The sequence below is a fragment of the Molossus molossus genome, unplaced genomic scaffold (assembly GCF_014108415.1).
Source record: "Molossus molossus isolate mMolMol1 unplaced genomic scaffold, mMolMol1.p scaffold_m16_p_4, whole genome shotgun sequence".
NCBI lineage: Eukaryota > Metazoa > Chordata > Mammalia > Chiroptera > Molossidae > Molossus > Molossus molossus.
Window position 1 is genome coordinate 83,486,395 of NW_023425377.1, and position 21,897 is coordinate 83,508,291.

At 40.4% G+C, this 21,897-nt stretch overlaps 2 protein-coding genes across 2 annotated transcripts in view; one reads left to right on the forward strand and one right to left on the reverse strand.

Moving 5' to 3' along the window:
• The window catches only part of FBXO16 (F-box protein 16), a 58,371-nt gene extending 49,859 nt beyond the window's left edge, over positions 1–8,512 (reverse strand). Inside the window, exons 1-2 of the mRNA XM_036241121.1 lie at positions 8,452–8,512; positions 3,776–3,911 (exon numbers count right to left, since the gene is read on the reverse strand). Of these exons, the coding sequence (XP_036097014.1) occupies positions 3,776–3,874 (99 nt within the window). The 5' untranslated portion in view covers positions 3,875–3,911; positions 8,452–8,512. The remainder of the gene's footprint in view (positions 1–3,775; positions 3,912–8,451) is intronic.
• Positions 8,513–11,801: 3,289 nt separating this feature from the next.
• The window catches only part of FZD3 (frizzled class receptor 3), an 86,062-nt gene continuing 75,966 nt past the window's right edge, over positions 11,802–21,897 (forward strand). Inside the window, exons 1-2 of the mRNA XM_036240691.1 lie at positions 11,802–11,927; positions 20,355–20,876. Of these exons, the coding sequence (XP_036096584.1) occupies positions 20,688–20,876 (189 nt within the window). The 5' untranslated portion in view covers positions 11,802–11,927; positions 20,355–20,687. The remainder of the gene's footprint in view (positions 11,928–20,354; positions 20,877–21,897) is intronic.

The following is a 21,897-nucleotide window of genomic DNA, read 5'->3' on the forward strand; positions in this document are numbered from 1 at the left end:
TCCCTGTCCTCCGTTCCTCTCCCCAGTGCTGATCCCCAGAGTCCTCCCCAGTCAACACCCTATATGACAATCTCAGAGACTGCTTCTCTAACCACCAGGTCATCAGGCAATTAAGATATTTTTTTTCTCCATAGCTCCTAAATTGCTTAAGACTTCTAATGTTTCAAAGAAAATTTCTGAAAATCAAGGCATCCAATGAAAATGTATTTCAATTCAAGTCACTGTTGTCTACAGCCATACCACCCTGAATGTGCCCGATCTCGTCAATTCAAGTCACTTTTTTCACACGTGTGTAAAACCTTCACCATTCTATGGGAAAACAGATTTCAAAATGAAACTCTAAGGTTCTGGGTGTGGGGGTGGGGAGCAGAGAAGCTGCTATATAAACTGTTGGAGAGCTAAGAGCAATAGGTTTGTTGCAAATAGGTGATCAACAAATAACTGTTGAGCTCAATAAAAAAGACTTTCAATAGACCTGGGTTGTTCATAGCTAGATAAAGACTGCTTTCTCTCTCTCTCTTTCTCTGCCTTTCCTTTTGTTTCTCCTGGTCCCTCCTTTTCTATTCGTTAGTTTGCTATCCTTTATCATTTTCCTTTTCAATCTCTCTCTCTCTTTTATTTCTCATTATTCTGATGACTATGCTGGCTCCTCTGTCTCATTCCCAAAATTGCCCATGTTTCACATCAGAGGAGTAGAAACAAGAAAGTACTAATCAGGAGGGGTCAGGATTGGTGCTCCAGCTTTGCATATGGATGAGCATATCTGTTAGGTTCAGAGAAGCAAAGGCTCAATCCAGGCTAAGGAAGAAGGTATGTAGGGAAAGAAAGGTGAGAGTCAATGGAGGGAGGTCCCAGTGTGACTCCAAGTCTTGTGCTTCAGGAACCATATCAGGCACAGGAGACAGACAGAAAAAAGACAGAATCTCAACTCTTAACACACTAGAATTGAGTGGGAAAGTCAGTAAAAAGTGATGAGAGCAGCCCCGGCTGGTGTGGCTCACTGGATAGAGCATCGGCCTTCACAATGAAGGGTGGCGGGTTTGATTCCCAGTTAAGGGCACATACCTGGGTTGCAGGTTCAATCCACAGTCCCAGTAAGGGCATGTGTGGGAGGCAATCACATCATGTGTCTCTCTCACACTGATGTTCCTCTCTCTCTCTCTCCCTCACCCTTTTTCCTTCCCTCCCTTCTACTTTCTCTAAAAAAAAAAAAAAAAAAAGTAATGAGAGCAAAGAAAAGCAAGCAGGAAGAGGCTTCCCAGAGAAAATTATATTTTAGTTGACTCTTCTAGGAGGCAATGAGGAGAGCATGTGCAAAGGTGTTGAGGAGTGAGAGAGATGACTCATCTGGGGGCCACTCAGTTGACCTGGATATAGGATAAGTTAGGAAGCAAGCAGTGGAAGGGATTGGAGCTGGCTCAGGTCGATTACATGAAGGGTCCTCAATACTATGCATGGGAGTTTGGAATTTACCCTTCAGAGTGGAACCCGTTATTGTTTTTTCATAATAGAATTAGATTAGTATTTTAGAAATATTCTGGGACCAAGATAGAGGATGGATTAGTATGGACAGAGGCAGTGAAACCTGTTAGGGGGTTATTACAATGCACCAGTCAAAGGGGATGAGGGTGTGAACTGAGAATGTGGAGGTGGAGATATATAGGTGAATGGAGGAAGGGCAGTGAAACCTGTTAAGGATTATTACAATGCACCAGTGAAAGGGTGATGACGGTGTGAACTGAGAATGTGGGGCTGGATATGTATAGGTGAATGGAGAAAGGAGTCTGGATGAAGAGCTCTAGGAGGCAGGTTCCTAGAACTTGAAAATAAATTGGATATGGAAGTGAGGAGGTGCTGGTAGACACTCCTCTCTGTGCTTCTCACACCCCTAGATGTCTTGGAGTACTAAGAATGCAAGGCCCTGACCATCATTTCTCCAAGTTTTGCTTACAGCAAGGGAACCTCGAGCAATGCAGTACTACCTCCCTTTGGGATCAAGAGCAGGCTTGTTAAACGCTTACTATAAAAGCAGTGGATTCTCTGGGCTCATAGTTCCTTAGCTGTGACACAAACCCAAGGTGTGTGTAATATTTATCTGGGCCCTCTACATCATTCCTGTCCGACAAGGCGGGCAAGAAGAACCAACTCAAACATGCTGCTCATTCTGCTTGCTGCACTGTGAATAATAAAGTTCTTTGTCTCTGACCCGAAAATCATATGTCTTTTACTGTGAAACGGTAGTGTCTTCTATGCCATAAGTAACAGGCTAAGTTATTAGCTTGTAAATTGGGGGAAAACAAATTCCGGAAGGAAGATGTCTGCCTTAAATGATTTGGTATGAAGTGGGACTTGGTGTTTCACCAAGGAAAGGAGCTAGTATGTAGGAGCAAGATAATGAGGTCAGTTTTGTTGATGTTGATTTTATTGCCAACTATGTGTGGTCCTTGTGATAGGTACAAATGACCCTTGAACAATGAGGGGGTTAAGGATGCTGATCCCCCACACAGTTGAAAATCTGTGTATAATTAGACCCGTACAGTTCAAACATGTGTTGGTCAAGGGCCAACTGTATTGATAATAGGAGCTCACAGACGTGTCGGTAAATCTGCCCCCGAAGCAGGACCAGAAATCCCCAGAGGTTGGCCAATCTCATACCCCAGCATTATATTCAGTTTCCCACTCTTGCAATCCTTTGTTTAGTGTATTCTACTAGTGCCTCTCCTGAGTGCAGGTCGGAAATAAATTCTTAGGAGAACCTGAGTCATGTGAGTAATGGGATGAGATTTATTCATTTTATTTATTTGATTAAATGTGCACCATTATCTAGTAACTGCAACTCTAGCAAGAAAATCTGTTTTGGGGAAAACTCCTCATAGACCACCCTCTACTCTCTCATTCCTGGTGGTTCCAGCAGAGAACCAGTGAAATAAGAAAACAGGCATTTGTCATAAGAGAGGAGCAGTGACTGAGGAAAGAACAAATCTAAGAAAGACATTTTCATCCCAGGTAGTGACTCTGTCTATTTCCAACCTTGCCCACATAGCAAGAGCGCAATAAAAATTTTTGGAAAAAATCCTTCATTTTTTTCATCCATTACACAATCCTAAATAATTGATAGTCAGATTTTCATATCAAACTTTTACTACTTTAAAAAACCTTGTTATGCCCTGGCCGGTTTGGCTCAGCGGTTCAGTTCCCGCTAAGGGCATGTACCTCGGTTGCAGTTTGTCCCCGGCCCTGGTTGGTCGTGCGGTGGCAGCCACTCGATGTGTCCCTTCACGTCGATGTTTCTCTCTCTCTCTCTTCCTCTCTCTCACTCCCGCTCTATATGAACAAAAAATGGAAAAATGTCCTCGGGTGAGGAAAAAAAAAAAAAGAAAAAAACAAAACAAAACAAAAAAAACCTTGTTATTACTATTTTTTTAACTGAATATTTTTTAGAGAGAGGAAGGGAAGGAGAGAGAGAGAGAGAAAAAGAGAGAGAGAGAGAGAGAAATATCGATATGTTGTCCCACTTATTATGCATTCACTGCTTTAGTCAAATGAAGGCAGGCATATATTGGGCATTTAAAAACAGCACATTTTCCCCCAATAAACCCAAATCTGTCCATCTCTAAAGGCCTGTATGTGCCCTGATCAGGGATTGAACCCACAACCTTGGCATATTGGGATGAAACTCCAACTGAGCCACCTGGCCAGGGCAATCCTTTTTTTCCTTTCCTTTTCTTTTCTTTAAAGCACAGATGCAACTGATAAAATAACTCTGGTCACTTACCCGGTCATTCAAAAGCTGATGGTTTAAGGGTGTCCAGGTACTCATCTTTGTCTGCATTTTGGAACCATTTGTGCTTTTTGGAGGTGCAAATGCCATCATGAATTAACTTGGTATTCTTCCATAAGAAAAACTTAACCTATCAAAAGAATTGAATCACACAATCTTCAGAATACTGTACTAAAACTACTAATACCATAAAATATTTTAGTATATTGAGAGAAGGAATTGAAGGGAAAAACATTTATTGAAAGCACTTCATATGTATGCTCAATTAAAGTTCATAACAATCAGGCAAACGGGTAGGTTTTTACTCATTATGTAGATAAAGAACATGAAGCTGGTTTAAGTTACAATGCTCTGCCCCAAATTATACAGATAGTAAGTGCTGGAACTGAAAATCAGACCCAGGTCTATTTACCTCTGCTTTATTTTCATTGGACCACAGAGGGAAATTCAGAATCACTCCTAGCTAAGAATATACCATATTGGCTAGAAAGGTATTTTAATTTATAAAACTACAGTGCAATATGACACTCCATTCTTGTCCCTTGTAACTTTCTTCCTCCCTTCTTAACTTTCTGACGTCTAAGTTACAAGGGTTCTAGCTTGATACCATATTTAAGAAGTAGAATGATGTAATATACAACACCAAGCCTTTAGAGATGGAAAGATTTGGGTTTATTGGAGGGGGGTGGTGGATGCTATTTTTAAATGCCCAGTACATGTGTACCTTCGTTTGATTAAAGAACTGTAATTTCCATGAGGAATTACATTTCCCTCATTGTTTAGAGTTTGCTAGGTTGCTTTATCAATGTGGTCTCTCCTTCTCTGGCTAACAGGTGGTCATGAGATGGAGCTAGGCCAGTTGGACCAACACGGGCTTATCCTTACTTTACATCTGAGGTGGTCATTCAAAGTAGCACTGGTGCTCTGTTAAGTTGTTCCTGCTGCCTCATCCCTCAGAAGCCTTTTATTTTGTCCATTTCATGAATCACATATCTTTGCAATAAATTTCCTCTTTTGCTTACATTAGCTCTAATCTATTTCTATTGTTTACAACCAAAAATGTTTATCTCATACAGGTTTCATCCTGGCTCTACAATTTAGTAGCTATATATCTTTTTGCAAGTCATTTAATCTATCTGAGCTTCAGTTTCCTCATTTGTAAAATAAGAATGGATACATCTGCACTCAACTGCTATGGTGAGCATTAGAGAATAAGGGCCCAGCAGACTGCCTGACAGATAGGTGGCCCCAATAAGTAGTAACTTCCTTGCAGCCTTTCTTAGAACTTCCTATTATTCACAGAGTGCCTTAATACCTGCCGTTTAGAAGACCACGACAAAATATTTTAAGGTAGAAAACACTTGAAGCACATTGATGGTAGTTCCAATACATATCCTCCGTGTTTCTGCTTTCCTTCCTCTGAAGGTGGGTTTCATACTGAAGGGCAGTGGTGATGACAGAGGGGACTGGGACTTGCCTGCCTGATCTATGGGTTCCAAAAATTACTCTACAGCAGCAAATATTGAACAATTTTTTAAAAAAATTATTAGTTTTTGGCTGATAGGGGATTCCCCCAAATGCTAGCTTTGAAATCTTTGAGGCTCTTACTTGACATGTAATATTATCTCTCAGGTTTAAGTTATAGCTAAAGATAAAGCCAATGTTTTCAAATCTCAGTGGCATCATTAGACAATCCCTTCTTACAGCTGCCTGCTGCCATCATACCACTGGAATAAAGGGGCTCAGATCAGTCCTCACCTTCTTCTCAGCCCCCTAACAGCTAACTATCTAATTCACACATGTCAAACTAAGTTTCAAAAGGCATAAGAAATTATTTAATTGCAGTATTATTAAGTGGCAGCTACAAAAGTACATGTGAGAAGGCAAAAACTAGATTTTTCTTTTGTTGTTGTTCTCTGTTTATGTTTGACCTTTCTTCTAATTAAACCAGTTGTTTTTTGAGGGCCAAATAACTTTGAGAAAGTGATGAAAGCAATGAATCTTCTCCCTAGAAAAATGCACATAAACATAAAATATTGCTTACCCCAGGTTAAAAATTGCTGTAAGCTGAGAAACTCTCGCTCTTCTCACTGTGTAGGAAACAAACTAGGCAAAATTTTTGAATCAGGACATAGGAGCTTTTCTAGTGCCTCCCCAAGGTCCTGCACTGGTTTTTTTCTTTCTTTTTTTCCCCCCTGGTTTCTCAGAGCTAAAAATTATTTGAACTAGGCTTTCTTCAAATCAACTTGAGGGAAATTGGTATTCAGCAGAGGGGCCTGGCCAGGAAAAACAGCCCTCTTGGTAATACAGTCCTGCTGAAGCATGAAAATGGGGTGTCCTACCCTGTCTTTTGTCATCATCCTTTAGCAATTTTCCTCCTCCCTTCATACCAGAGGACAGGTAGTATGCATATCTGCATGCACACACATGTTCACGGTATAGACCACTCAGGGTTATTATAAAGACAGACACAAAAATAATTGCCCCCACTCTATCGACAAGACAAAGCAAGTTGTCTTCCCCTCCTTCCACATCTAAAACTTGCTGTTGCTATTTTTGTGACCTCTTTCCTACAGCCTTAGCTCCCAGTGTATGGTTCGATTTCCATGTTTAACAGCAAGGATGGGTCCTAAGATAAAGTTCCAGTGGCCACACATCTCTAATTCCATCTTCCAAACCAGTCTTCACACTATCACCACTACCCACTTTGCTTAGGACCTCTTAAGCCTGTATTAAAGGTACAAAAATAAGAGTTCTGCTTAAATGGAGCATACAGTTAGTTCACTGTTAGAAAGTTTTCTTTTTTTGACAAATAAAAATTATATATTTCTAAAGTATACAAGGTAATGTTTTACTATATGTATACATTGTGAAATGAACAATCAAACTAATACTATATCCGTCACCCCCTATAGCAGCGGTTCTCAACCTGTGGGTTGCGACCCCTTTGGGGGTCGAATGACCCTTTCACAGGGGTCGCCTAAGACCATCGGAAAACCATATTTCTGATGGTGATTCATAACAGAAGCAAAATTACAGTTATGAAGTAGCAACGAAAATAATTTTATTGTTGGGGATCACCATAACATGAGGAACTGTATTAAAGGGCCGTAGCATTAGGAAGGTTGAGAACCACTGCCCTATAGTTACTGTGTTTGTGTGGTAAGAACACCTGAGATCTACTCACTTTAGCAAATTTCAAGTACACATTATATTAACTATAGTCACCATGTTGTACATAAGGTCTCCAGAACTTATTCATCTTATAACTGAAAGTTTGCACCCTTTGATCACTATCTCACCTCAACTCCATCCCACCTCTGGTAACCGTCATTCTACTTAGGGAGGTATTTTTTTTTAAATCTTCACCTGAGGATATTTTTCCATTTATTTTCAGGCAGAGTGGAAGGGAGAGAGAGAGAACAATGATGTGAGAGGAACACATCAATTGGTTGCCTCCCACATGACCCCGACAACAGAGGTAGGCACCCTTGACCAGAATTGGACCTATGACTCTTTGGTCCATGGGCAGCCACTGTAACTGCTGAGCCAAACCGGCCAGGGCAGGAGGTTTTTGTTTTTGTTTTTAATCCTCACACTTTTTTATATTTTATCCAGATAGAATGGGAGGGAGAGAGAGAGAAACATCGACATGAAAGGGACACATGGAGTGGTTGCCACCCACACGACCCAATCAGGCCAGGGACAAACTGCAACCAAGGTACGTGCCCTTAGCGGAACCGAACCCGGGTCTCTCCAGACCCGCAGGTCAACGCTCTAACCGCTGAGCCAAACCGGCCAGGGCGGTATCTATTTATTTATTTAAGATCAGTTAGCTGATCATGTCCCTTTTCAGCTCAAAAATCTTCAGAGGCTTGCTAATGGCTACAGAATATCCAAACTGCTTAGCATGCAAGTCTAGGTCCACTATAAATTTACCTCAGTCTATCTTTGAGCCTTACTATCCTCTCTCTTCCTTCATGAATTATCTGCCCAGATGCACTGAACTTCCAAGCCCTCAGAAAAAAAACAATCTACAACTCTGATGCTTCTTTGCTTATGTGGCTTTTTGAGACCACCTGCCTGAATCTTAATCTCATAGTACATAATAGATGCTCAATACATATCTATTAGATCAACTGAATGAATGAATGCAACAGTGGAGGGGACAGTTTAAAAATTAAACTAGTGGAAATGTACAGTGAAACTCAGAACATTATGAACTGGGAACTAGGATTATACCCAGCACTATCAGGCTTTTATTTGGAGTTTACAGAGCAGAATAGAATTGAATTTCTCTGCTAACACATAACTCACTCATTGTACCCTGCAGTATCATTAGAGAAAGGAACCTCAGATAGTATCAGGAAAGTATCAGGCAATAGGGTATGGTTAGATATAAACACTAATTCATCTTATAGTTAACTAATTAGAAATCAAAAACTATAATACAATAGAAAGAGCTAGTGCTTGATTGGCATAGAAATAATTATTTGTTGGTTGTTAATTTCACAAGTATGAAGCATCTGGCACTTTAACTGCTGCTAAAACGGAGCAAAACGTAATTCCCAGGAACACTGACAAGGCCTGTGAGAGGCCCAGGAGGGTCTGAGAGTGGAGCTCTGGAAAGAGAGTCTCTATCTTTTTCATGCACTACCCCACTGCCTCACCTCTTTCAGCTGGACTCCCTCTTCAAGCCTCAAGCGCTGATGTTGCCATAGCTGCTTTTTCTTTTACTTTGCCCAGCCCCCACCCGCTAGCTCCCATTAGTCCAATCATCATCTATAAATCCTTTCGCTGGCATCCGGGGTCTCTTAGGCAACAATGTGTGGTCTCTTGATTGGCCAGGAGATCCAGGAGGGCTGGCTCCAAAATTAGGCACACGGATATAATGAAAAAGTGAGAGTGCCAAGAGGGTGGGAGGGCCGCAATCTCCCAATATAATGCTAAAAGGAAGATGCATCCAATTCTGAAACAAACAGCACTGAAAGCCCTCATTCAAGACATATTTGTTTTCCAAATCGGGCCAACCTCCTGAGCATGCCCAATTATATTGCTCTGGTCACTCCTAGCCTCCGAAATATGAATTCCGTTTTTCCAGATTTTAGGAGTGGCCAACAGGTAAAAGAGGGTTGGAAGAGAAAGAATTCGCGACTGGTTCAATGAAAGAATGGCACCTGTAACAGGAAGTGGGAGGATGTGGGAAAATTGCCTAACACACAAACTCACAAATGCTTCAACATGAATTTTAATTGATCGGATTATTAAAGAATTCAGGCTGACTGACAGATACATCGTGGAACCAGCAGATGGCATGCCTTAATAAGAATAACTCCAAACGTGGGAAATCTTACAATCCGGTCTAATCTAATTAAATTTATTGAGCACCCACCATGTAATGGGGGGTGGGGGGGGGGCAGAGTGAGAATACAAAGATAAAAAAAAAGAATCTAATAAGTTAGACTGAGAAATACAACTTGTAAATAATTGTAAGGCCTACAGTGATAACTGCTGTGATAGAACTATATATAAATGGCTGGAAAATAACCCAAAATTCAAAATTTCAGACAGAGCTCCTTTGGTAAATGTAAAGCAGTTCTTATGGGTAGCAGCTAACAAAAAACACAACAAAACAACCCTGCCTCCCAAAGACTTTCCTCGCAAAATAGAAGAGAATGCTTTCCTCCAACTTAAACAAATATAAGCCCTAATTTTGTATTATTTCATAGTATAAAAATAGGCAGTATTTGTATATCTCCAATTTAAAAAGAAAAAGAAATGTGACACTCAACAATAGAGATTGTTAACTAAGGATCTGTAAGTGGCCAAACTGAAATTAGAACCTAGATTGTCTGAATTCCAGACTAGTGGTTTTTATCACATGACCAGGTTATATGTATATGAATAAACAAAGCCTTAGGTGGTGGAGGTATGTAGATGCAATACTAAATTACCATCTATTGCTAGTTAACATTTATGGTTTCAAAACGGGTTCATCCAGAAAGAGACCAGTTTTAACAACATGCTGTAAGAGTGCTGTCTCTCTGTGAAGTTCCCGCTCATTAAAGCCTTTCTATTGGTGGTTAGAACATGGAATGAAAGAGAGAGGGGATAAAAGAGAGCATCACACTTTATCCCTGTTGGATTTTAATATTTTTATCCCTGAAAATAAGGTTCTTTCGTCTATCCTCTTAACCAGCACCCTCTGGGCCTCCTATTGTTCAGCACCTCATCAGTCTTGACTGCTGATCCACCCCCATGACCCCCTAGTCTAAATGACACCATTCACACTGTACTTCATTCACACCAGCTCAATGTCCCCAATATTTCAACATTACTCTTAAATGAAACATTTCAAACATAAAGTTTAGAGATCTGCATAAGAAAAACCGTTGTATTCCCACCGAGATTTTTAAAAAATTAACATTTTTGTTTCCTGTGTGTGATGAATAGTTGAAACCCTTTTTGTACACTTTCTACAACTCATTCCCTTCCTGGCCTGCCTAGAGGCAACCACTGCCATGAAATTGGTGTGTAACCTACTTGTCCATTACACACACACACACACACACACACGCTTGCCTTCATAAACAATATGGCTAGGTGTTCTTAAACAGGTATAATAATTTACATATCTTATAATTTGCTTTTTTTACTGTGTTATATTTCTGAGATTTAATCATGTTGATACATTCAGCGATAATTTCTACATCTTTTTCACCTCCCCATATTTCCTATGCCTGACAGTTTTCAAAGGGCACTGTGTACACATCTCTCAGGCTCCGCAGATACAAGGAATGTGGAAATATATAAAGCAGGCACACGTGGTTTTTCACATATATTTGCCTCCTCACTCACCCTTAGTAAAGGCAGTGTTGGCGCCACAAGACACATTGGCTTGCTTAGAATCAGCTTAAGGATCAACATTACTGCACAAGTATACATTTATCAGGAAAACTGAAAATGCCACTTTAAGATCTCATTTATTATGCTTTCCCCCCTAGTTCACCTTTTGATGTTAAACTATACTTATAGCTGTCTAAGCTTAATACTCAATATGTATTTGACATTTATTGAGCACCTTTCAAAAATTGTGGTAAAATATACATAACGTACAATTTAACATTTAAACCATTTTTAAGAGTACAGGTGAGTAGTGTTAAGTGCATTCACATTCCTGTATTACCAAAAACCAAAAAAGCAAACAAACAAACAAACAAAATGATGCCTCTATAGTCCAGGTTGAAAAGGAATAAGAAGGAAGAGCAAAAAAAGTAGGTAAGATTGTGTAAAAGAACAGCTTTGGCCTTGAATGGCTCTAGACTGTCATGACAACGCTGCGTGGCTTTGGGTAAGTCATTTCATCTTTCTGGGCGTTCTTTTCCTCGTCTGAAGAACGAGAGGTTGGTTGAGATTTCTTAGGGTAATTTCAGCCCCAAAGTGGTTTATGTAGAAAAAGAGAAGGGAAATATTTCCTAAGGAGCAAAAGGGTGGGGAATATCATCACTAACCACACTCCACCTGTTCACCGAGGTCTTGGCAAAGAGGATATGTACTGTCCCAGGGCGGGTACCCTGCCTGCTGTTGTTTTAACAGTCCGGCTGCCTACCTCTCCCGGCACTCAGTGCCGCCCTGAGCACTCGCGGACCCGCTTCCCCACCGCGTCCACGGCCGGGCCCCCGCGGTCGGCGCATTCGTTCTCAGAACAGGTTTTGGCGGTCCTGCAATAATAGCATCACAGGCTGGCGCGGTGAGAGTCTCCGCGCTGTCTCAGCGGGGGAGGGGGGGCGGGCTCTGCAAAGAGGGCTGAGCACATTTAATAAGAACGCTTGCAGCGATGTGAACGATTCCGCGGGGGCAGGACAGGGCGAGGGATCACCCAGGGCGCAAGGCAAGGAACAACGAAGCGCGCTGAGTGGGCTCAAAATGGGAGCGCTCGGCCGAGCGTGCGCAGCGCGCCTGCGCCATGCGTGCGCGCGCGTGCGCGCGTCCCCCCCAGGCCGCGCGCCCCGACGCTCGTGAAAGCTCGCGGTCGCTCGAGGCGCGCGCCGGAGGTCCTCGCTCGCTCGGTTTACCTGAGGGACCTGCGGCCGTCCGCGGCGGGCGCTGCACCCCGCGCCTTGGAGCCCGGGCCCCGCGGTGTGAGGTGAGCGCCCAGGCGTGCGGTCTCCCGGTCGGGCTAGCGGGCAGAGGGCGCGGGGAGTGTGGGGAACGAGGAGGTGCCGCCGCGGCTGCCCGCTCCTCTCTAACCCTGTGCTGAGGAGCCACCAGCAGCCCCGCCACCTCCTCCTCTGGGATCGTCATTCTCGTCGCGGCCAAAACAAAAGCTTTCGGCGCCGGGCTGTGGCGGGGGTCGGAGGGGCGTCTCGGGGTCGGCGGCGGGCCGGGGGATACGGAGGAGCCGGGCTCGGCGCGGGGGGCTGAGGTGGGCAGATGCGGGGGAGATCATTAACCCTTGCCGTGCTCAGCCCGCACTGGACAACCTGTGCGAGTGTAGGTCGCGGCTCCCTCCCCGCCCCGGCCCGAACCCTGCTGGGGGAGCGTGCCCGCAGCCCCGCCGAGCCCGCTGCGGGCCGGCGCCGCGGAGGCGTGGGGCGCTCCCCGCCCGCCGGGCGCGTGGGAGGAGGACGCGGCCGCGGCCGGGGGAGGACAATGCGCCGAGGGCTTCCGCGCCCCGGGCCCAGGGCCGGCGGGGCCCCGCGTTAGGAGTCCCCCTGCCCGGACTCCTTTTAGCATTTGGCTGACCTCCTGTCTCCGAACCCGAAAAGTTGTCCCTCCATCCCTCCAGTTTGCAAAAGTCGCTCTGCTCTCCCGTCCCCAAAGCCTCCCCTTGCTGCACCCGCGTATGCCCGTGTCCCGTGCACGGGGCAGCTGGGCAGTTAGCAGGTGGCCTCGGACATACAGGTGCGGTGCTTCAAGACAGTTCAACGTCCTCCCAGAGGCTCTTGAAGTCTCCCGAGCCTTGGAGTCGGGGGCCTCCTCTCTAAGAGGGCTCCCCCCCACCCCAACACAAAAGCACATGTCATAATTGCGGGCTCGGAGTAGGCTCGAAGTTGAGAAATAGCTACCTTAGGAAAAGAGGTCCAGTGTCTTGCCCCGAATCAGACAGGAAAATGTGCCTTTCGGTTCCCTGCTGAATGCGGGCAGAGGCAGCCGCAGAGCAGCCGGGCAGGTCCAGCAGTGACCGCCGCGCGAAAGTGTCCGAACACGGTCGTATTTTGCAGAAGTAGTTTGGACGGACCTGTCGTGTGCGTGGGTGGGAATGGGGTCACGCTGCAAAGCCAGCGGAACAGCGGCGAAGAAACAAAGACCTGGCTGACACGGGGCTGGTGCCTCCCTCAGCAGCCTTGGAGGGTGCGCTGACAGGCTCGGGGCAGATCCTCCCTTCTGTTATTAAGAAGCAATCACTCCTCGAGATAACGCTTTCCATCCGTGCTTTTCAGCAAATCAGTACTGTCTTTTTACTCCAGGGGCGGAAACGCATTTACTTGAACTACCAAACCACACATAAGGTGAAAAGATTCAGAGTTGGGAGAGGAGGAAAGACGTGTAAAAGCTAAACTGGGGCAGGTGGGTGGGGGGAGCTTGGAAGGATAGAGCTGAAAATAAAAAATATGTGCTTAAGATGCAGCACTTCTCCTACCAGGTTGCCTTTTATCTAGTGAAAGAGCATGTGCCTCCTGTACCTACCAAATGCTTTGAAACTATCAGGGAAACAATTCATAAAGCCTACCATCCTATCTTCTTTTTCCTCCTCCTTTTTTTCCCCCTCATCCACTACTAATAGTCTCCACCTCCTCCTCTCTCCTAAATTTATAACACTGGCTCATTAATAGAGGGAGAAGAAAGGACTATAGACTCCTTTTCTCATCTTACCAACTATATTCCCTTGAGCTTTATTTTGTGCTTTGAACATTTGGGTGGATTTGGGAGGAGGGGTTCCATGATTGAGATATTTGAAGTAGAGAGGGTTGAGGGGAATTTAATAGTAAAGTTCACATTTTTTTAGTATAGTACAATGTGAAAGTTTTATCATTGGGGAAGGAGAGGCGAGGTTTTGACTCACAGTACTCTGTTTCCCTCTTGACAGGAAGAAATCTCTACCAAACTTAAATTTTGTATTAGTTTGTCAGTAAAACTATAAGATTTTATATATTCAAAATGTATTTTGAGCATACTAGTTTGTTGATGTTAGACTGCTCCTGATTTTTTATTCTTCAGGAGACAGGTGGTAGGAAACAGCTCCTACCACATCTTGACCTTCTTTTACAGGGGAGAGTGGTGTTGGCTTCAAGTTTTTTATTCCTAAAACTGTAGAATTACAGCTGCTTAAAGCCGAAGCTGCCCACAAAAAGCAAAACACAAAGAGCATCATTTGGAAAATACGTACTGGAGAAATTATTCAACATAGATTATTTTTTTAATCCTCACCGGAGGATATATTTTTCATTGATTTTTAGAAAGCATGGAAAGCTGTAGGGAGAGAGAGAGGGGAACATTGATGTGAGAGAGACACATCAATTGGTTGTCTTCCGCACACACCCCAACCAGGGCCAGGGATCTAATCTGCAACCCAGGTATGTGCCTTTGAATGGGAATCGAATCCAAGCCCTTTCATTGAAGGGCTGATGCTCTGACCACTGAGCAACACTGGCCAGGGCTAATATAGATTTTTTTATAAGATGTGTGGCAGGGTTTGAGGAAGGGAAGACTTTTAATAGTGACATTTCCATAGGGATAGGAGTAAATATTTGAAGAGTAAGAACTCCTCACTAGCTAGGAAGGAGTTTTAACTGACCATGTGTCAAAGGTGACTTCTCACTCTTGGCTTTCCAATTCATTATGCTGAAAAGTATTGACAGTTTTGGTGGATCCAAGGAGTGTGTTGCAAATGAAGTTTGAGATGATTATAACTGGGCTAGTGGGCTTAAAAAAAAATACTGGTCCCTAAATTTTATCTTATTGAAATAACTTTATAGTCAAAGGATATAAACCATACAACCATGCTAAGGGAAAAAAATCAGAGACTTGATATTAGAGAATTTTCTGATGAACAGATTTTACTGGACAGGGAAGCTGGGGCAGAATTTCAACTTGCTTTTTTTTTTTTGGTCTATAATCTGGCCATCTTTTAAATTTACACTTTTGTTTTCAGGTTCATATAAAAGATATTCTGCTTGCTTTAGTCTTAAAATAATTTATAATTTGTAAAATGGACTGGATTTTGATGCTCACTATTCATTTAATTCTGAACCTAGATGTATTTGTTTTTCCCGTTGTTGTTTCTGTAAGCCCTATCACTCAGCACATTGGAAGATTAATCTATTTGTTGTAATCAGTAGATGACAAGATGGACTTTAAAAATTAGGTAAAGAAAGATCACAAGAGAGATAACTCTGAGATTAATAGGAATCTAGCCCTATGAATTAAATATGAAGTCATATAAACTTTCTTTTAGCAACAAGGAGGCAAATTTTGAAAATGAATTTATTTTTTAAAGAATGGGATGTGGAAAACAAAGGCTAAAGACCACATGGGTCACTTAGGTTTTAGGAAAAGGACCAGAACACTTAGACCAGTGAGTATGCTCTGAGTGTATATTTTTTCTCTCTAACAAGACAATGTCCTTGAGAGAAGAAACTGTTAGAGGTAGTTATTTCTAATTCTTGCAATGCATTCTTAGAAAACTCCTCTGGAAGCAGACAATGAATATTCCTCCTACTTCCACTGTAGAGCCCAGTGTTGTGAGGCAACCTTTAGATGGTATTTCTGAATTGGAAATGCAAAATGTTGCCTACGTTTATAGGCTGTCGAGAAAATTAAATCTAAACTGAGAATGATGAAAGGGATCACATTCTGTACAGAGAGTGTAAATTGGAATAGAATTGCTGAACATAATTTTTTGTTTCAGGATCCTCTTGACAAGCCCTCAGGGCCCACTTTTGTCATTGTTTCTTCTGGGTATTCAGCCTGCTTTCCTCTTCACAGTTGCCACCTTCTGTTCTTTGGGTCTGACTTTGCAACCAGCTTTCCAAAATTGTATCTCCTTCGCCTTTATTGCTATCCTTAAGGACAAATACTCAACATATTTTAAGGCTTTTACTTTTTATCATCAAAAGAAAACTAGTAATTGGGGAATATCAGATTCCTGGTGTTATATATTCATAAAAATTAAAATGTATATTTAAATGTATCTAGTTTTGTTTTTTTTTTCTCTGATGGAATGGTAAGTAACTTAATCTGAAATTAGTTTTGTAAATATCTTATATTGCTCTATGGAGAAGTGAATGTGCTTATTTTCCCACAGGCATGGCATGAATAAATTGTTGCCATATCACTCACTTTTTGCTGGCTCCTGGTCCCTGAAGCTGTTCGCTCCAGTTATGTTAACCCAGCAGGTCCCTTTATTTAGCTGAAATTCTGCAGATTCCTTTTAGTAAAAAATACAATGTCAAAACAACTATTACTTTTATTTAATGAGTTGCTGTATTTTGGTAGTATTCATTTGGGTCTAGAATCTTCTTTGTGGCCTGCATGTCTAGAACTTCAACTTAGGCTTTTCCGTGGATGATGACCCTACCTTTGGAAAAATGACTTTTGCTACCCACACTCAGATGATCCTGATTAGAAGCACATATTTCATTATGTTATTGAAGAATAATTTGAAATACATATCAAGTTTTTCTTAAATGTGTATACTATTTGATTCAGCTGATAGGTGATATGATTTTTTTTAGTTTTGAAAATCAGTTCATATATCTCATATTTGCATTTTGTTATAGTCAAGTTGAATATCTTTTTATGTGTTGGCTATTTGTATTTCTTTTGTAAAATCATGTTTTTCCCCATCTTTCTATTATAAGGTGTTATTCTTTAGCTGCTTTTGTTTTTAAAACTCATTTTATAGATTATTTTTGCTAAGCATATAATTATATTAAAATATACTTCTGCTCTTTTAAATTATTCTTTTTCAGAACAGCATTTCTCAAATTTGTGACTTATGGAGCACTTGTAACAGTACCTGAGATAATTGTTAGAATGCATGTCATGCTACAGAAATTTAGAAATCCTTAGACCTGTGGGGGCAATCCATGAATCTGCTACACATTAAAATTAGAGAACCTCTGATTTGGGGGACATATAAATTCTTTAATATTTTTATTGTTTTTAGTCTTATGTTTTTTTGTTTCACAGCATTTGACTTTTTTCTTATTTATTTTAATAATAATAAATTACAATCTTGATATATTAAGATTATTGTCCTAGTCCACCCTAACATAGTAGATTTTACAAAAGTTTTGATATATGGTAATATAGATGTAAGATATAAAGAAAGATTATAAGATGGTGGGAAGCTTTACTTTCAAATTAGGCAAAAGAAATAATTGAGAAGAAATCAGATAAAATAGATGGAGTAGGAAAAAGTATTAAGGGGATATTTCATCTAGTTTTAAAGATGAACTTACATGGATGTTTTAATGCTGTAACCAGAGAACACTTTTAGCAGTTATTTGACACATATTTAATGATATGCATAATTGTTACTGTGTTGCATGGTCATTAAGCTGAAATATAAAGGACTGTTTAATACCAGTTTTCTATAGCCAGACTTAACATTACTCCGGCACGCTTAAAGGAGGGGGAAAAATACGGCAGGCCAAGAAGCTTTTACAAAGATTTCTGATTTAGAGATCTTAATATAGAGAAATTAGGCATTTGGGGCAGGGAGTGCTCATAATTTTAGTGTTACTAATTCTAGAAGCCACAGATTTTTCTTTTTTCTTCCACTACTCAAGACCATTTGCTAGAGGGAGAAATTGGGAAGATTCAGACATTCTTTTACTCTCTCCAAACAGTTTTTTTCTGCATAGTAACTAAAGGTTGGGATGCAGAGGTTTCAATCGTTGATAACCAGTGCACAAAGGACAGTTTCTTGCCCTGCTTAAGCCAAACCAATTGTAGGTCTCAAGGTCTAAGCTGTCATGAGCCCTAGTATTTAAATTGTCTAATTAACCTTTGAGTATTTCTGAACCTGATTTTCTCGTTTTCCCAAACTTGGCTATCGACAACAAACACAGAAATATCCATTGCATATGAAACAAAATGAAATAAAAGCAGTTTTGGCCCAGTTGGTGTGGCTCAGTGGTTGAGCATCAACCCATGCACCAAGAGGTCGCAGTTTGATTCCCAGTCACGGCACATTCCCAGGTTGTGGGACAAATCCCCAGCGTGGGGCATGCAGGAGGTGGCCAATTGATGTTCTATCTGATCGATGTTTCTATCTCTCATCGATGTTTCTCTCTCTCCCTCTCCCTTTCTCTCCCTCTAAAAATCAATAAAAAAAAGGAAAAAAAAAACTAAAAAAAAGGCAATTTAACATTATGATTAAACAAAATGAAAGTATTATAACTTAGAGTATCTTTTTTCCTACCAGACCTGCCTTCCAATCCACCCATACCCTCCCATCCCCAAACGAGATAAGTATTTTTGCCCCTAGATAAGTAGACGCAAGTCAAAGATTCACAGTGGTTCTCAGCCTTCCTAATGCCATGATCCTTTAATACAGTTCTTCATGTTGTGACCCCAACCATAAAATTATTTTTGTTGCTACTTCATAACTGTAATTTTGCTACTGTTATGTCTTAGGTGACCCCTGTGAATAGATCATTTGACCCTCAAAGGGGGCGCGACCCATAGGTTGAGAGCTGCTGTAATTCAAAATCTTAGTGGAAACTAGCTGAGAATCATTCCTATTCCTGCTTTGACTTTCTAGGGATAATTTCTATTCTTGTAGCCTGGCTGTGTGTAATGAAACAAACATTCCTTGATTAGATATTTCTGCATCTGTGTATGGTACTGAATTTCTGTGCTATCTAAAAAATAGGCAGCCCTGGCTGGTTTGGCTCAGCTGTTAGAGTGAGGGCCCACAGACCAAAGAGTCATAGGTTCGATTCCTGTGACTGGGCACATACCTCAGTTGTGGGTTTGATCTCTGGCCCCGGTCAGAGTCATTTGTGAGGCAACCAATGGATGTGTCTCTCTCATGTCAATGTTTCTCTCTCTTTCTTCTCCCTCCCACTCTATCTGAAAACAATCAGTGGAAAATATCCTCCGGTGAGGATAAAAAAAAAAAAAGACACGCAATGTTGGGAAAATTTCCTGTTATTACTTTTAGAGCTTTCTATTTGCCAGTTCAATATTGGTTGAAAAAGGTAGCCTTTGTATGAACTGTAATTCAGTTAAAAAAAACTATCTAATGTTTGATTCTGCCTTATCATTTATAGAATACTTTTATATACCTTATCTCTTAATCACTTTTATTTATTTACTTTTTTTATTATTAGTTTTTAATCCTCACCGAAGGATGTTTTTGCATTCATCTTCAGATAGAGCGAGGGGGAGAGAGGGAGGAAGAGAGAGAGAGAAACATCGATGTGAGAGAGACACATCCTGGCTGCCATCCACACAACCCCAACCCGGGCCAGGGACAAACTGCAACCAAGGTAAGTACCCCTAGTGGAAACCGAACCCGGGACTCTCTGGTCCTCGGGCCAATGCTCTAACCGCTGAGCAAAACTGTCTTGGGCTTAATTCACTTTTATATCATCCTTGATGTATTATTTTCAGGGGGAAAAATATGAATTCAGAGAAGTTAAGTATACAGTATGGTTCCATTCATATAACTACTAAGGGGCTTGAATGCATATGTATATATTTTAATCCTCACCTGAAAATATGTTTTTATTGATTCTTAGGAAGGAGAGAGAGAGAAAAACATCGATGTGAAAGAGAAACATCAATCGATTGCCTCCTATTCGCAACCTGACTGGGGATCGAACTTGCAAGCTAGGTATGTGCCCTGAGTGGGAATCAAACCCGCAGCCTTATGGTGTATGGGACGATGCTTCAACCAGCTGAACCACCAGGCCAGGGCTGAATCTATATCTTTTTATTTTATTTATATTTCATCTCTTTTGGATACCTTCTGCCAAATCAATTAATGTAAAAATATACTGTTAATTATTAAGACACATATAATAAATTTAAAATTCAATAGCTTAAATGGTAACTATAGCAGTTACTTAAATAAAGTTTAGGACAACAGCATGAAAATTTTCCAAAATGGGTCAATTACAGCATGTGGTAAATGAAAATTGCTATCAATATAGACAAGTTAAACCATATGTTATATATAAACAATTGAGGGGAAAAAATTTGCCTTTAAATGCTTTTTAAAATTTGTTGAAGTTGACATTTAATATTATTTTATATTTTAAATGCTGTTTACGGATTGTTTTAGTATATTTATAACATTAATGATAAGGTAGTAAAACTATACTATATCTTTATGAAATACCTATGTATTTTATCTATTAGGTCAGTATGATATCTCTCATCAAATGTTGCTTATTTCTCTTTCTGATAGTTTATTATTACAGTATAAAAATTCAATATTTTTGTATATTGATTTTCTATCTTATAATATTGAGCTTATCAAAGATTTTGTATCAAATTCACAGTATTTTGAGAGGAAATGACTAATTTCTCCCATTTTAAAAAAAATGCTTTTCAGATATTTCAATCAAAGGAAGAAATAGCTCTTCTCCTAAGATGGAATCTGTTGTTTGGGAGTGTGGTTGATCAACTCGATATGTTAGCCAAATGTGCCCTATGTAATAAAATGAAAAGAAGAGACAAGATGATGTCATTTTTCCGTATCGTGAAACCAAAAACAAATGCCTTTTGTGAGACCAAGCTAACAAACCTCTGATGGTGCAGAGTATTTAACTGTTTGAAGAACTTAATAGTAAGATATTGAAGAAGTACGTCTTCAAGCTGAGACCTGCAGGTGTACAAAGATCTAAAATACATTGAATAGGCCTGATCATCCAAATCTCCAAGAAGCATGGCTATGAGTTGGATCGTCTTCTATCTTTGGCCCTTGACTATGTTTGTGGGGCATATAGGTGGGCACAGTTTGTTTTCTTGTGAACCTATTACCTTGAGGATGTGCCAGGATTTGCCTTATAATACTACCTTCATGCCTAATCTTCTGAATCATTATGACCAACAGACAGCAGCTTTAGCAATGGAGGTAAGACTTAATCTATTCTTTGACATATCTTAGAAAATGATTCTTATATTACCCTGTTAACTAATCTAATGAATGTGTCTAATAAACAACAGGGAATGAATATGTTATTTTAAACTACATATTGTATGTTAAAAAGTTCTATGTATTATGTTCAAACTCTAATAGTTTGGAGAATTGATGTTTGGGGAATATTATTTGACTTATTTTTTAGACATACTTTTATAAAGAAATTTGAAATACTGGAACATAGGAGATAATAGCTATTTGAAGTTTAAAATTGTCCAAGTTATGATTATGTCTTTTCTGTTATTTGGCTGATAATGAAACTTTATATAAAGAGCAGAATATAATAATATCCATAATTCAGTCATTAAGTATTAAAGGTAATGTAATTTTTAAAAATGAATTCTTTTGTTCAGCCTTTAGGCAGGTGGTTTATAGTATTTGAATTTTCTTAAATGCTTAAAATTTCCTGTCCTTACCATGTTTACATCAGTTTTGTTTTTGATTTTTTAAGAATAATAACTGAAGTAACGGAAAAGTTTTGTTGTGTGAATTATCTGTTCTTGACTTCTCAAGATTTTATGAAAATTTACTTGAATTTTTCTAATGGTAATTTTTTAGGCACTTTTAATGATTTTACTGTAGAAACTATGACAAATTAGTGGATATAGTTAATAATAGGTTTAAGTAAGTATGTATGTACTTATAGACTGGTTTTAGAATTGTGGAAAAAGGAAATGTTTATCAGTTAAGAACAAGGATGCAATAAATGGTGGTGATAAGGAGCATAGGTTTTTGGATTTGGATAGACCTAGCTTTGAATTCTAGCTCTATTACTTGCTAGCTATATTACTTTGAGCAGGTTATGTGACCTTTCATTGTTTTTTTGCTTGTAAAATGGAGTTACTAATCGTATAAGCTTTTGTAAGGTACAAAATGAAAACATGTATAAAGTACTTGGCACATAGTAAGTACTCTAAAAATGATAGCCTTTACCATTTACCCATATTCTTATATT